At 31.4% G+C, this 16,472-nt stretch overlaps 2 protein-coding genes across 4 annotated transcripts in view; both read right to left on the reverse strand.

Moving 5' to 3' along the window:
• The window catches only part of LOC105203969 (tRNA-dihydrouridine(20) synthase [NAD(P)+]-like), a 523,658-nt gene that overhangs the window by 386,684 nt on the left and 120,502 nt on the right, over positions 1-16,472 (reverse strand). The window lies entirely within an intron of this gene.
• The window catches only part of LOC105203339 (E3 ubiquitin-protein ligase UBR5), a 65,376-nt gene that overhangs the window by 2,346 nt on the left and 46,558 nt on the right, over positions 1-16,472 (reverse strand). For all 3 annotated transcript variants that reach the window (XM_026138924.2, XM_026138922.2, XM_026138923.2), the window contains 6 exons: positions 15,679-16,047; positions 14,416-14,601; positions 12,485-12,607; positions 12,214-12,420; positions 4,281-4,636; positions 2,847-3,053 (listed from right to left, as the gene is read on the reverse strand). In XM_026138924.2, coding sequence (XP_025994709.1) covers positions 2,847-3,053; positions 4,281-4,636; positions 12,214-12,420; positions 12,485-12,607; positions 14,416-14,601; positions 15,679-16,047 — 1,448 coding nt within the window. The remainder of the gene's footprint in view (positions 1-2,846; positions 3,054-4,280; positions 4,637-12,213; positions 12,421-12,484; positions 12,608-14,415; positions 14,602-15,678; positions 16,048-16,472) is intronic.

Below are 16,472 nucleotides of genomic sequence, written 5' to 3' on the forward strand. Positions count from 1 at the left end.
TTTCAAGTAGTAGTTTTTGAGATATAAGGGCTTAAAGCTGATCAATCAGAGATTACGTTTAGACGACTCGCGAACAAGCTACTGTTTAAATATAATTTGTGATCAGTTTTAAACTTTTACATCTGAAAAAAACCTATGAAAAAAATTAATCTCTTGACGCTTTTTTTTTATTGTTAAAACTTCGATTAAATTATGCAAATACTAAAACAATAATTCTTTTATATAATCGAGACTTTCTTAACATTGTTTTTTATTGCCTGTGCTTTTTTATTCGAACATTATAACATAAAATGCGACGTTGCTTGAGTTAACTCGAGGGTGCACATTTCTACCAATATCTGTTTAAGTTATTTCGAGTGTGCGCGTTAAAAATACCTATTTTATTTAACTTTTTGCCATGGTATTTTGATTAACTTTCGAGAATTTTTTTGATATGATATTTTGATTCGAATTTTGGAACACTGCTGCATAATACTTTGAAATCAAAATAATAATAAAATGCCAACAAGAGATGGTCGTGTGTAATTAATAATTTTATTCCAGAACAAAGAGAAACTTTAAGAATAAACATTTTGGCTCCGCTTTTGAACCATCTTCTGTAAAGTTTTTTATTGTTTTTGAATAAAAATATTAATTACACACGATCACCTTGTGCTGATTCTTGACGGCATTTGTAAACATGCCTTGATTCTGAATAATTAAACAATTGACAAAGGTGCTTTATAAGAGTAACTCGTTACTGGTCTTTTTTTCTAAAAAGTAACTTGTTACCGTTGCTGATTTAAAAAATAATTTGTTATCGTTACCATTACTCAAAAACTAACAAGTTACTATTTTTCATTAACTTTTTCATGATATTAATAGAGTATTATATACGAATTGCGATAAATGAAAATAACAAATATACCATAAAATTTTATCTTCCAGTAAAACGATAACGAATTGAAATAAACTCTTTAAAGTTTGTTGTTCCTGATGAATTGTGTCGATCAAATTAACAGAGCAGAATCTTGCGTTAGAATCACTATGGAATGTGAATCACATTAGAGATTACGAATATATGGTCGCGCATAATTTTTCTCGAGTTGACACGTTAAATCCGATTGAGATAACTACCGCATCCCATACTTCTGCAAGATACTGAAGACTGAAAAATCCAAGTCCCGATCAAAGTTTTTTTTTAGAATTTAAGAGCACTTCTCTAAAACACATTTTACTACGTAATCCGTTGAAACTCGTCTCGATTAAATAGGTAGAACTAGAACGCGATAAAAAAAGGTGGAAGGGATATTTATGCAAAGAACCACGTTTAATATGCACCGACATAACACGGCTCCTGTTTGTGCGAGTCTCTTCCACCTTCTTTTTAGACGAGCTACATCACACTTTGGGCAACACTGGTTTCAACCTACGCGATGCTAGAAATTAAGGACTCGGATAAATACCCGGAATTGAAACCAACAACCTTTTCTTTAGTTGAACCAGAACTGTTAATTGTACTAAAATTTTACAAAATTTATAACACCACGCTTGCATTTGCCAATAGGGCGGGCGGATTTAGCTATCTTTAATAATTAATATCTCATTATTTAGTGCGAAGTTTACATAAAATGTTAAGAGGACTTTTCTGCTTAGTTTGACCATTTCTTTCAACCCACAAGAGGTAATCCAATCATTATCAAACACCTTGTACATATTAATAAATTATTAAGGCTCCTGAGTACTCGCTGCGATCATATTGAAGTCGTAACAGAAGCGAGAAATTGCGTGAAATGACACGTAATTTTCTCAAACATGCCATTTGTAAATAAAGCTAATTTGGATAAAACAGACTAATCAGATGGCTTGAAAACATTTCTAAATATCGGTCACAACTATCCTTTTTTCGCCTAGCAGTCAGTAAATAGTCGTAAAAAGCACGTAAAGTGACATCTATTCAAACAGGAAAACACACGGATAGCTATTGAAAGTAGTGAAAAATATGCTTTTATGTATAAAATTCAAAGAAACTTTACTCGCGGTTCACTTTTACGAATTTAGTAAATACGAAACAAGTCATATTTTCACAATAAAACATAATAACAAAATGACATGCACGACAACATCTCATCGTCAATCTGTCACGTTTCACGTGTATTGGTTCTAATTTTGTCCGCGACGGAATGTCGCTACCGTCAACGCAAATTCTTGACTGAGGAGTCAGGAGCCTTAATTGTTTACTTTTTATAAATAAGATCTTAAGGTTCTTGATTCCTAAGCCGAGGACTTCGCGTTGACAGTAGCGGCATATCGCGGAAAAAATTAGAACTAATAGATGTGAAACATGACAGGTTGAAAATGAAATTTTGTCTTACATGTCATTCCATTATGTTTCATTGTGAAAAATGTGATTTGTTTCATATTTACCAAATTTGTAAAAATAGGCCGCCAGTAAAGTTTCTTTGATTTTTATACATTAAAGTTTTTCATTCTTTTCAACAGCTGTCCGTGTATTTTCTTGTCTGAATAGACTTCACTCGACATGTTTTTTATAACCATTAGGCGCAAAAGGATAGTTGAGACCCATTTTTACAAGTGTTTTAAAACGATCTTATTATTCTGTTTTATCCAAATTCTCTTTATTTACAAATGTCAAGGCTATAATCCTTTTCCATTTAAAAATCGTTTATTAGCAACCTCTAAATTTTAATATTTTTTGGCAAAAATTTAGGGGTGTACTTTTGGCATGAAATGGAAGTTTTTGAGTCAAGAGGTCGAGAAAAAATAAAAACTTTTTCTTGACAGTATAATATATGAATATTCTAACACATATACAGACAAAAATAAAAGCAAATGCAAAACCGTACCTGAATGTAAGATCCAACGCAGAAAATAAACTGTTACTGTCTTTCGTTTCAGCATCGATAACCAATTGTCGTAAGCTCTCGTAAATAACGGAATCGAAAAATGCAAGGTCATGGAAACGTATAGGCCTTCCTAGGATGTATTTGATTACATGACGGTTTAAAAATAGTGGACACAGCTCGTTTTGCAAGAGGCACAGTCCTATAAGTCTGAAAACAATACAAGCAGATTTCAAATTTAATTTTTAAAAAATCTATTTAAAAAGCATACACACTCTTTAAATTCTTTGGAGTGGAATTTCATCTAAAAGAGTGGACTCTTTATCAAGACTGGCAGGATTTTCATACTTTTAGAGTGAGATTCCACTCCAAAGAATTTAGAAAGCATGTTACATAAAAGATATATGCCACGACTGACAAGAAAAGATCCACAACTTGAAAATTATGAAATTTAGCAATACACATAAGAAAGATCCTGATATATAATCACAATGTTTACTCAAATTTTAAATGTTTATTAAAAAAAAAGAATTTCCAGATTTTCCAGAAATTCAAAATTTATTCAAAATCAGGTGAATATAAAGAATGTTTTAATTTTGCAGCTTTAAAATTGTTTTATTATACTCTCTTCTGAATATTTTTTAGTCATATAATCACAAAAAGCCACTAAAGTTTTAACGTGTTAAATTTCAGAAAAGATATAACATGAGCTAATATGGTATGCAACAATCTATCCGCAATACAAAGATGTAGCGTACTGGAAATACAAATTCGAAAGATGATTAAACACACAATGCCAATTGAGAACAATGAATTGTCTAATTTTTTTCATAAAAACTCGCGAGTCACACAAGAATATGCGCGTATGCCATATTTATTGCCAATTGATTTTGCATTAAGAAAAAATAATCAAAGGAACAATTTTGTCAGAAAAAGAGAAACAGAGTTTAAATTTAAAAATAAAATTCTAAAAAATTCCTTGAGTACCAATAAAATATCATGAAATCCTTTCAAATCCATAAATTTGAAGGATATATTTCCTAAAAATTTCAAGTTTTTCTGGATTTTCTTGAAAACACTCTGATATATTAAAATTATTTTCTTGTTATCTGAATCGTCATGAAGGAATAAAATCAAACTTTGAAAACTCGTTTTTCGTTTTTGTTTTATTGTATAATGTTTTGGCAAATTTTCTAATCAATAAGTCTTATTGAAAGAAATTTGTTCTACGAAAGTTCTATCTCTTTTGATTGGTGAATAATTAAACAAAAACGAAAAAAGAGCCAATTTAAAAATTTTAATTTTATCTTCTCAAGACAAACTCGGGTAGCAAAAAAATTTATTACATACATCATCTTCTATGTAACGCCAAAATTTCAAAATTTTGTAAAATTCTATGTTAAAAACTTTCTCTTATGAAACATTTTATAAACTTACCTGCCTACGTTCCTAAATGCATTTACTCGTTCATAGCTACCTCTGCCTTGCCTCGGCGTATAAAAACCTCGTTTACCAGGAGAATAGAAAAGCGGTGCATTGTCCTCAGTGTCGTCCAAAATGCTGTTTTCCATTTTCTTCTTACTTGCCGCGCATCGTTCGGTCAGGCTAAACACATCGAGATCTAACATTTCGCTGGTCAAATCTTGAGTATGACTGTGGATTAGTTCGAACGCTTCATCCACTTTCTGTCGGAGAGCGTCTTCCGAAGCTAGCAACATCAGTAACTGGGCCGGTGACAGCTCCAACAACATGCCAGTTATTTTTTCAGCCAATGCCGGTCGTAAAGCATGCACCTGCAATAAGCAAGTAACAATTATATCGTACGTACAATACAAAACAAAAACAAAGTTAATGGATTTAACAATTTTGTTTTTCACAGAACAAATAAATATTTGAACAATAACTTGAGTCTCAATTTTGTCAAAATTGAGATATTAGAGAATATTCAGAAAGTAAGTTAGATATTCAATTTCTTTCAAAGTTTTAAATGTTTATGAGTATTTCTCTCATCTGTCGGATATAATGAATTATATAATATTATATTTTTGTAATAAACAATACAAATACTTTTTAAAGATGTCAGTAAGTAGATAAGTATGTGAGAGTTACTTAATACTTTTTTTATACTTGTATGTGATAAAAAAAATTAACAAGCCACGAATGACTATAGTGTCGAGCTTGGAAAAAAGATGTATATTAAGGCTTCTGACTCCTCGCGCGGCGAGGAGTCAGGAGTCTTAATACTTAAGGGGGTAGAACCCTTTGAAGGGTCAAAAGAAAAAAAAAGATTATTTTTATGAATTTTTTATGTAAATTATATGAGCGATTGATTTGAAATTTTGCACACATATTTATCTATATTTTGTTGTTAATCAGGAATTTTTCTTAGTAAAGGTAACAAAAATTATAATAATTATAACATTTTTCACGCGACGTGTTCGAGCGCGCATCGTCTCATGGTGACCATAAAATCTCGACACTCAGTTATCTGAAACAAGAAATCCAAAAAGATTCTTAATCTACAGATGTTTGGTTATCGTCGGGACCAGAATTATTAAAATCGAACTATTTTTAAAATAATTATTATGCATGTAAAAATAAATTTAAAAGAAATCACTCAAAATTTTGAAAGTTTAATATAAAAAAAAATGAACCCAATAATATAATTTAATTTCGCTGGTTCCAACGATAGAGAGAAGGGTTTCGAACGCAGATAAAAGGCGAATTCAATTGGTTCATTAGTTTGTCTGAAATCGTGGTCACCAGTTTAAAAAACATAGTTTCGAGAAAAATGCTTTTAAAGTTTTGAGTACAATTTACTCGTATATTTTTAATATTTATGTAAGTGTCATTCTAATCAGCAATTTCAGGCCATATAATATAAGCCTGGAATTACTGAATACTTACGCAAGTACTAAAAATATACAAGTAAATTGTACTCAAAACTTTAAACGCATTTTTCTCAAAACTATGTTTTTCAAACTGATGACCACAATTTCAGACAAACTAATAAACCGATTGAATTCACTTTTTACCTATATATTCGAAACACTTTTCTCTGTCGTTGGAACCAGCAAAATTAAATTATATTACTGCGTACATTTTCTTTTTACGTTAAACTTGCAAAATTTTGAGTAATTTTTAAAATTTATTTTTACATACATGCACTGTAATTATTTAAAAAATAGTTCGATTTTAATAATTCTAGTTCCGACAATAATCAAACATCTGTAGATTAAAAATCTTTTTCTATTTGTTGTCTAAGATAACTGTCAAGATTTTATGGTCACCATGAGACGATGCGCGCTTGGGCACGTCGCACGAACAATATTATAATTATTACAATTTTTTCTTGGAAAAATTCCTAAATAACAATAAAAAATAGATAAATATGTGTGTAAAATTTCAAATCAATCGCTCATATAATTTTTGTAAAACAATTCATAAAAGTAGGGTTTTTTTTTAACCTTCCAAAAAGTCCTGCCCACTTAAGTTATTTATGTTTTAGGAAAATAGAGAAATTATCCTACAAATTAGTCCTATGTAATTTCTAGGTAAAAGCATTGGTAATCAGATACTTTGAAGTAAAATGTATTTATTATAATGGAAAATAATAAAATAAAATCAAACAGAAATACTACATAAAAATTTTTACTGTGTAAAAATTTTTACCGCTTCGAATAAAATTTTATAACTTCCGTAATTTTTCAAATTTTTTTGATAAAAATTTTGGGGTTGATTCTTAAAAGTATGTACTTTCATAAAATGCAATTAAAAAAAATCAATTTTTTTGACCCTCCAAAAGGTCCTGTCCCCTTAACCCATAATGGTCACATTTCCAAATAATAACATAATTGTCACACGGGGCTCATCAATGAGTAAAAAGACACAGGAGGGAGCATTTTGCGCAACGATTGGGGACGGAAGTAGCTATATAAAGTGGACGCTTAAGATGGCTGCTTAAGGGCGCCAATTGGCTTGATATTGTAGCTCTCTTTCTCTTGAGCTTTCCCTCTCTTTCTAATGTCACAAAAAGGGGCGTTCAAGATGGATCCATGACGTGCATCCGTCGCCCGTTTAGCTTACCCCCACTACCGATGTAATCTCTCCTGTGTCTTTTTACTCATTGGGGCCCACGGGGTCAATCAGTCGCCATTTGCCAACTTTTTGATATTTTGTCGCAAAAATTTTACTGGACATACCTTGAGGTCTGTTCTTTATCATCCAAAATTTTTTTTGTTTTATTAGAATTTAACATAATGAAAAAATTTAAATTAAAAAAAAAAACTGCAAAATTACAAAAATATCCATAAAATTTGTAATTTTTGAGATAATTCAACAAAAATTTAGGGGTGTATTCTCAAGATTGTATACTTTCAGATAAAAATTAGTTTCATAGAAGGTTGTTCGAATTTGAATGGTCTGTGTACCCTTAAAGTGGGGGTCCTTTTTATCGTAAAAAGTCTATAAAAGCCGCGTCAAAAGCTTTTGCATAGCTGCATAACCGTATGCATAAAGAAATTGATTGGTCTCAAAAAAGTAAGACAACCAGGAAGGAGCATTTGGCGAGAATTCCATGGTTACGCTTAAAACGAAAGAAGCCTTCTAGTAACTTCAGTAAATATGGGGATTTTTCGTTTCTAGATTGCCGATTGTCTTTGCAATAGTCATTCATAACCTCATTTCTATAGTCTATACTTATATTATAAAGTTCATTAACAATAAATCAACTGTTAGTTCAATAAATCAAATTGTTTTATTGAAACGTATTTCAATTTATTTTACAAAAATTGTATATTTTTTGGTTTTTTATTTCACAATATGGCTATTTAGTAATTATCTCAAAAGTAAAAAATATTATGTAATGCAAAAGTATAAATATATAAGTATATATGTATAAACTATCTAAGAAAATGCAATATTAAACGTTACATGTTAAATATTACTATATTTAAATCTCGTGTAGAGGTCACGAGACTAAAGATTGAAATAATGACGCTTAACGATTTGGCAGCCATCTTAGAAGTCTTAGGAGGCTACATCCGTTTCACGATTTACTAGAAAGCCTCCTTCCTGATTTTCTTATTTTTTTAGATTGGTCCATTTCCTTCCATGTGCTAACGGACCAATCAATTTCCTTATGCATACGGTTATGCAGCTATGCAAAAGCCTGTATTGCGGCCTTATCAAATTGTAGAACAGTTTAATAGCGTTTTTCACTGGAAAAACTAGTGCGCACTGAGTGTGCACTCGCCGCTAGCAATTGGACGTTTCGGTTCGCGTGATGACAGTGCCAACGGAAACGCCCAATTACCTGCAGCGAGTGCACATTCGGTGCGCACTAGTTTTCCCAGTGAAAAACGCTATAAGTTTTGTCGGTACCCAGGTGAAGTTTTCGAACGCAGTCTTTGCAACAAGGAGCCGAGCTTTGCCAGTCTCAATTGAAAACGAGTTTTCAGTACGAGGCATAGCTACACGCGCGAAACGCGTAGCGCAGCCGAGGAGTCGAGTACTGAAAACAGCGTCCAAAGTCGAGACCGGCGCTCGGCTCCATGTTGCATACGGTATTTTATGCAATGGAAGTACGTTTTTCGCGGCATTCCAGGCAAAACAAGCGCGTGGCGTTTTCTTGTCACTGCCTATCGCAGTTAAAGGTTATGAGAAATCAGTGTATTACTTTCGGTCATGCATTTTGACCCTACGCTCAGCGCATGTGCCACGAAACATTCACAGTTTCTTGACAAAAGTGTGCATGCGCACTGTACAGAAATGTTTGTCACGGACGGCAATATCCGCTACCCCAAAGATTTCCTACTTACGCCCATATTCCTGGGAGGACGCGAAAAGCGTGTTTCCATTGCATAAAATAGAGAAGAGGGTAATATCACACCCATTTTCATTTTATTGAATATCTTTGTTTATAATTAATATTTTTTTATTGAAACTTTGGCGATTACATGCGTCAGAATGTTATTTGACAGATTCTACACTCAAAGTAATGAAATATTTATTATTTAGGACGTGATTTATCAAAATCTAATGCACTGTATAATCGGTAGAAGAAAAAAAGTAGTTGTAATATGGCTATTCATAAAAATAATTTAACCCGTAATGATCACACTTCCAAATATTAACATAATAATCACATGAGGTCCACTGGACCCCCCCTGCACAAAATCAGTCGCCATTTGCTAGCTTTTTGATATTTCGTCGCAAAAATTTTACTGAACATACCTTGAGGTCATTCTTTATCTAATAATTTTTTTAAATTAGAATTTAACATAGTAAAAAAAATTCAAATAGAAAAAACTGTAAAATTTGACTTTTTTACAAAAATATTCATAAAATTTTTAATTTTTGAATTCAACAAAAATTTAAGGGTGTATTCTCAAGATAGTATACCTTCAGATAAATTTAACATAATAAACAAATTCAAATAAAAAAAATTGCAAAATTGACTTTTTTTAACAAAAATATTCATAAAATTTGTAATTTTTGAGATAATTCAACAAAAATTTTGGAGTATATTCGCAAGAGAGTATACTTTCAGATAAAAATTAGTTTCATAGAAGGTTGTTCGATTTTGAATGGTCTGTCTACCCTTAAAGTTAAAAGAAGGACGCGTGAGGTCTTTTGGACTCTGTGTGACCACATTATGGGTTAAAAAAATTAGTTTAAAAGAATGTGTTACCTTCTTTTACCTTGTTACAAAATTATATATTTTTAATTTTCTATTGTTTAGAATTTTCCTGCATTCAGAAGCTTTAGAAATACTATTAGAAATTTCATTAAAAATCTCATTTTATCCCTGTTTAACATTAAATAACAAGCATGAAATGATGTAATGTTTCTAAACACCGCTCTTTAAAATAACAATCGATTTATTGAAGAAGTATTAGGGACAGTCAAATGAAAACCGAATAAATACTGTATAACGAGCATGGCGCGGACGTTGGTAACCCTTTTCCGTGTGTTTATGGACGTGCCCTCTATTGGGAATTAAAGAAAAACAGCAGCACGAATGTTCACCGCTGCATCATTTTTTTGTTAAACGTGCTCGAAGTGAGGTCAGCGCGTCGTGTGTGCGTCCAACATAACTGGCCTAGTTTACATCGTGCACTTGATACGAGTATTAAGTACTATATTCGTATAAAATTCGTAATTTTTAGTACTCACGATGTAAACGCTGCCGAATCAACTTGATACGAACGTATTAAGCAGGAGTTTCGTACTAAACTGATACGTACCAAATGATACAAATGACGATGTAAACACTGAAACGTATTTTGTAGAGGATTAGGCCTATTGAGTATAACCTTAATTGACCGGTCTTATAATAAGTAATCTTATTTGGTTTCTCTGAAACAATAACATATTAAAAATGTCTTGTAAGAAACGTTTAGCGAGTTCGATCTAAACGAGCCTGTATCAAAGCATTGGTGTGCACCAAACTTAATACAAGTACCAAAGTTTTAACGATGTAAATTAGGTTATTAAGGAGGCCGAGAAAGAAGAACAGTGAAGTGTAGTGCGGTTTTCGACTGCGGAAGGGGTATCAGGAAGGGCAAATCATGCCCAAATGTCTGCTAGGTAATTATAAAGGAGACGATCTTCCTCACCAATTTTGATGAAATTAGGCAGAGGGTGGACCTCTCTTTGCGTGGAAAGTCGCAAACTCATGTGGAGGGAACAGTACATTTGTAGACCTCGTTTCAAGATTTCTATTTGTACGTGAAATATGTCTAATAATTAAATTAATTAATTTTATAAAATAAATTATTTCATGCCTCAATAAAAAAATTTACATTGCACAAAAACTAATAATTTTTTTAATCCAACATAATGTTCTGGCAAATACAAGCAAGTGTAGTAAATGTGGCAATGGTATAATTATTATTAATAACCATTCCAAATTTCGTGCACATTTCTATTAGCGCATGTTCAGTTCGTTACATTATGCCGAGATGACTGGTATTTTAACCTGTACAATCGCTAACTTTAACGATTGATATCTCAGTTCGCGTGGCAGAGCGATACTTTTTTCTGCCAGATTCGTTAGTTTCATGTAAAAACGCGTTAAAAGAGCCTAATTTCATCAAAATCGGTGAGGAAGACCGTCTCCTTCATAATTACCGTCTGCTGAGTATAGCGAACACAGTATGTTGCGCGTGTGTTTGCGTGAAATAAACAAATTCGAGAAAATCGTTTATTCCACGCAAACACACGCGCACGTGACATACTGTGTTCGCCATACGCAGCAAACATTTGGACATGAATTGCACTTTCTGATACCCCTTCCACAGTCAAAAACCGCACTACACTTCGCTGTTCTTCTTTCTCGGCCTCCATAGTGATGTCGAGCGCACACACGACGCGCTGACCTCACTTCAAGCACGTCTAACAAACAAATGATGCAGCGGTGAACATTCGCGCTGTTTTTTCCTAATTCCCAATAGAGGGCATGTCCATAAACACATGGAAAAGGGTTACCAACGTCCACGCCATGCTCGTTATACAATCTGTTCGGTTTTCATTTAACTGACCCTAATATTTCAATATAAAAATTTCGCTTAAAAAACTATATTAACCAAATTCCATGTTATTGTTTAACTTTGTATAACTCGAAATGAATACGGCCAAATAAAAAGTTAAAAAAAAAACCACTCGAGTGTATGTACCTTCGTGTGATAATACATTCAAGTTTAAGAATAATGAGGAAGTGTATGTAATTAAAGATTAAAAGTCTACCTTGAAAAAGTTTAGAAGTGCTCAAAAGTAAAAATGCTTTATAACAATTGTCAGTCATTATGTATTAACATATGAGCATTACTAAAAAAACGACGGGCTACTAAACGAATAACTCCATAAGCAATTGTTAGAATACGTCACCTAATAACGGAAATAATAGGGGTAGCCATATTGTCGACAGTAGCCATAATACCCTCTTTTCCTCTGCATAATAACAAAATGATATACAGTTAGGAGCTAAAAGGTTGCAACATATTTTCTTCAATAGTTTTTGGAATGTAGACTTGCTCCTCGAATGGCGAACGTAATTGGTTCTTACCTGTGGATCCAATCAATTACGGTCGCCGATCGATGAGCAAGTCCACATTCCAAAAACCATCGAAAAAAAGTATTGCAACCTTTTAGCTCCTAACTGTACAAAATTTTATTGTCACGTTTCACGCCTATTGGCTTTAATTCTTTTTCGCGATACTACATCGCTATCGTCAATGAAAAGTTGCTGAGGCGTCAGTTTTAATAAAAAAAAAAATCTATTTCATACATACGTACGTTTCACATTATGCTGTCTATCCCCTGTATAAATTTGAAATATTTTAACAAATATATATATGTCATATAGTACCTTGGGATACAATCTGTCGCCAAGTTGTTGCTGATGCATGGTCAAGTGATCATTATTTGGATGATTAATTGGCAAGGGATGAGTGCTGGACGAGCTACCAGGTGTCGAACTATTGTTGCCTTCGATCGCGTTTGAAGGATGGAAGGAACGAGCATCAAAGGATAAGGCGCGACGCGTCTCGCGACATTTTCCAGAAGAACGTGTGTTCTAAAATTAAAATAAGACAATATCATATAAAAGATCAGCGACTGATCTGATATCATAAACATACCTGTCGCCTGAGATCACGGTCACGATCTCTGCTTTTCAGCTTCTGCAAGACGTTGTACTGCGTATACTTCGATCCTACTTGAGCTGCTTCAAGATTCGGAAGTTTCTCATTTGCGAGTAATGCCTAAAAATAATAAGTGTATAAGCATTTCACAACTAATCTGTCACTGCATAAGTTAATGAACACATAAGAAACCAAACCAGTCAATAAACAAACAAAAACAATATAGCACAATTATATTTACAATTAATGCAATACAATTATTTAAGTAAAAAATAATATTTTAACAAGTCTGTATAAAAATTAAATCTAAAAATATCAAATAATTTGTAATTTGGAACCTTATCATTTTAATATTTTTCTTAAACAATTATTTACTGGTGACTGTTCAGCAAACACAAATGCAATGTTATTGTTTATTTATTATTGTTGCTTAAAATAATGCGTTTTCAGAGCATTTACTGTCTATTGAGATAAATATCACCATACATCTGAGTGGTCAAATTGATAAAGACGTCCTTCCCGTGCATAAGGATTCGAATCTTGACGCGTGATATTATTCACAAAAAATTACAATTTTAAAATACTTATGCAGAGTTCGGATTTCGGTATTTTTCCTGACTTTGAACGTCGCGTACCGCGAGAAGCAGGCAATAGTATCCCCTTTACTATGATAGACCGCTATCACCGTAGTCGGCCCTGCTTCTCGTGGCGCGCGGCATTCGGAATCGAGGAAAACGGTACTGAGATCCGGATTCTATGACTCCACTTATGAGCATTATTATTATTAAATTATAAATTTAGTTCGTGATATTACTAATTCTAACTTTAGTTTAGGACTACGATTCAAGACGAACAATTCGGCATACAGTTTACAAAGGAAAAGTATATTAAAAATATGTTTAAGGAAGTTCTCCAATCTTTTCATATAATACAAGGACTTGATCAATAAGTTTATAAATAATATTAGGTTGATAAAAAAGTTCTACATCACTCTTCAAAAATGTTTTTACATACACATTTATTCAAACACAATTATTTTTCAAAATAAATTTATTGTTTGTTTTATAATCGTTTGCCAATTTGCTGTTTTTGTACATAAAACATTTTGGAATTATGATTTAAAATTTTTTCTGTATCAACAGATGTTATGATCAATGTCTACAATCTGTAAACATTCCTAAATATCTTTAAATTTTTCAATCGTACAGTTTTTATTAACTTTAAAATAGCATCAAGTTTTATAAGTTTCAAATAATTTAAATGCACATAAAATATGAAAATATTGAAAAAAATATATTCTTAAAAAAGGATTCTAAAGGGGTGAGTCCCAGTTGCGCACAGACCCAATCGGACACTACCAATCATGTAATCTAATCTAACCCAACCAACGGAAATACTCTAGGCATCGTCTGCTGAGACACTCCCTTCTAAAGGACGTGTTTAAATAAAAATAAATAAATAAATAAATAAAGTAAAAATAAAACAAAACTGCCATAACATTTTCTTGTAAAAATATAAAATGGTCAGAATTGTACATTTTTTTTTAATGAGACGTCACACTAGTGAAAATATGGTAACGTCGTTTGTTATGTTTTTGTTGTATTACATTTAAATCATTATAAATACTCTTTGCAATGTTCCACATAAATATTCATTCATATTATAAAAAAAATTTTTTTAAATAAATCGTCATTTTTTAAATTAAATTTTAATCATTATTTTGCAAATGACAATGCCAAAAGCTCTTGCATTAAATAATATATATATATAAGTAAAAAGTTATATAATTTTCCTTCACTTTTTTAAATTGGAGAACTTCCTTTAAATTAAGTAGAAAATATCAACTACGCAATATCATCAGGCAAAGATCTGGTTTGATTAAATAAAGCGTTTCGCTTTTATTAATGGTTTGTTTGGCTTTTACGAACTTCGGCAATAGCAGTGTAAAAACTGCGGGTAACACCTGCTCCCTCGCCAGGTTCATCCTTGAAGAAGACTTTAACTCGGCTCACTGTTAGAGGCGGAGTATTCGAAGCTCTTCTATTATATATATTATACTGCGTATTTAGTTCTTTCATCGTCTGCACTAGCAACTGCGTTCTATCGCGTTCCACCTGTTGGTTAATTGCATGATTTAAGAATTTGTATTTAGAGCTTATTGTAATATATGGAGTAATTTTTACGTATTCTAAAAAATTTTAAGAAGATTTCTCCCATAAATTTAAAATAAGAACTTTATACGAGCAAAACAGATTTTCAAAGATACAGTGTCAAGGTTGAAGGAACAGTTTTATTTTAATAAGATCTTTGTGTTAATTTATCTTATTCATCATATAAACTTTTAATCTTGAAAAAAATTAGTGGTGTACCAGTTTTTCGTTCAAAAATAAATGTATCCGTTTATTCTTAGGTCCGCCCGAATAAATAAAAAAAAAAATAATGTATAATTCCAAAGGATAAATCATCCTTGAAACCAAAATTAGATTAATATATTTCTTTAACTAAATTAAATTGAAGTTAATAACTTATAAAACTAATTTAGTTACATTAAAAAATGAACAAAAAACTAACAATCAGTTAAAAGTTATGTTAAGATTAAATTAACTTAAATGAAAAACTAATTTTGAAAAGCATTTATATTAAATTGGAAAGTCATCATTTTTTAAAACTAGATTACATAAAATAATTACAATATAAATCAACAAATTTTAATATTTTATTTTTAAATTAAATTTATATAAAATAAAACATATTTTTTTAATAAATTAACGTGTTTTAAAAATAACTAGTCAAAGTTCAAAATTAATCCATTTAAAATTAAACTAAATTAAAGTTAAGCGTTAATAGCTTTTTAACTTTATTATTTAATAATATACTATTTAATAATTAAATTATATTAATGACTTTTTAATTACTACCCAATCCTGCTTGAAACACAAAATTTCATCAAAATAAGCAGAGTGTATAAAATACTTGACTCTCAAGTAAGATGTCAAACTTCAAAGGAAATAAACTTTTCCTTTGACATCTTAAATCTAACTGTAGTTCTGAAATTAAGTTGTTTCGGACATATAATCATGAAATTTTTGTCTTAATATGAGATATCATTTTTTTAAATCTCTTAGAATACTTAAAGATTATTCGTAATATTTGTGAAAATTTATTATATCATATTAATATTATTATCTTACTTTAATAGTAATATCTTTTTGTTGTGAATTTCGAAGTTTTTCCATATCTCTGCGAAATTTAGCCTCCTTCACGGGAAATCCTCCTAATTCGGATACCACGGATCCAGCTTCTAAGCCTACATCCTCCATAAAAACTCGTCCAAACAAGTCCAGCGATAATCGCCATCGTCCTAGCAAAATATTATGAGAGATATTTGTTCCGATCGATGATACCGTTCTAGCGGATTCCACCGGACTCGTCTCAACAGTTTCGTGAGCGGATATCTCGTGGTTTGTAGCAGCTGGGTCGACCTCTTCAGATACATTTTGGCTTTCGACGGTTGGGACGACCAGTATTTCAGGTGCTCCAACTTTACTCGTATTTGAATCCTTTAAAAAATAAATCATAAGCAATAAATATTAGATACTAATATACATACAAAAAAAAACAATATCAATATTAATATTTAATATTAAATTAAAACTAATATGCTATTTAAAAATATATGCTATTAAACAATTATTTGATATATGTATAAGCAAGAAATTATATTCTTGTTTGTATATAAAACATTGATAGTCTTGCTTATATATAACATAATGTTACTTACAGAGTTTTTGATAATCTTAAATTTTAATAATATGTTTCTATTTCAATATTAGACTATTCCTTTAAAGAACATAATAGGATTGTTTCAAAAACAATAATATTCTAATTCACATTATTTTCTATGTAATATTTTTTTTGTTTCAACTTGTGAAAATTGAATATCTATTATTAAATAATGATAACCATTACAATACATGTCTTGAAA

Source organism: Solenopsis invicta, chromosome 8 (assembly GCF_016802725.1).
Source record: "Solenopsis invicta isolate M01_SB chromosome 8, UNIL_Sinv_3.0, whole genome shotgun sequence".
Classification (NCBI taxonomy): domain Eukaryota; kingdom Metazoa; phylum Arthropoda; class Insecta; order Hymenoptera; family Formicidae; genus Solenopsis; species Solenopsis invicta.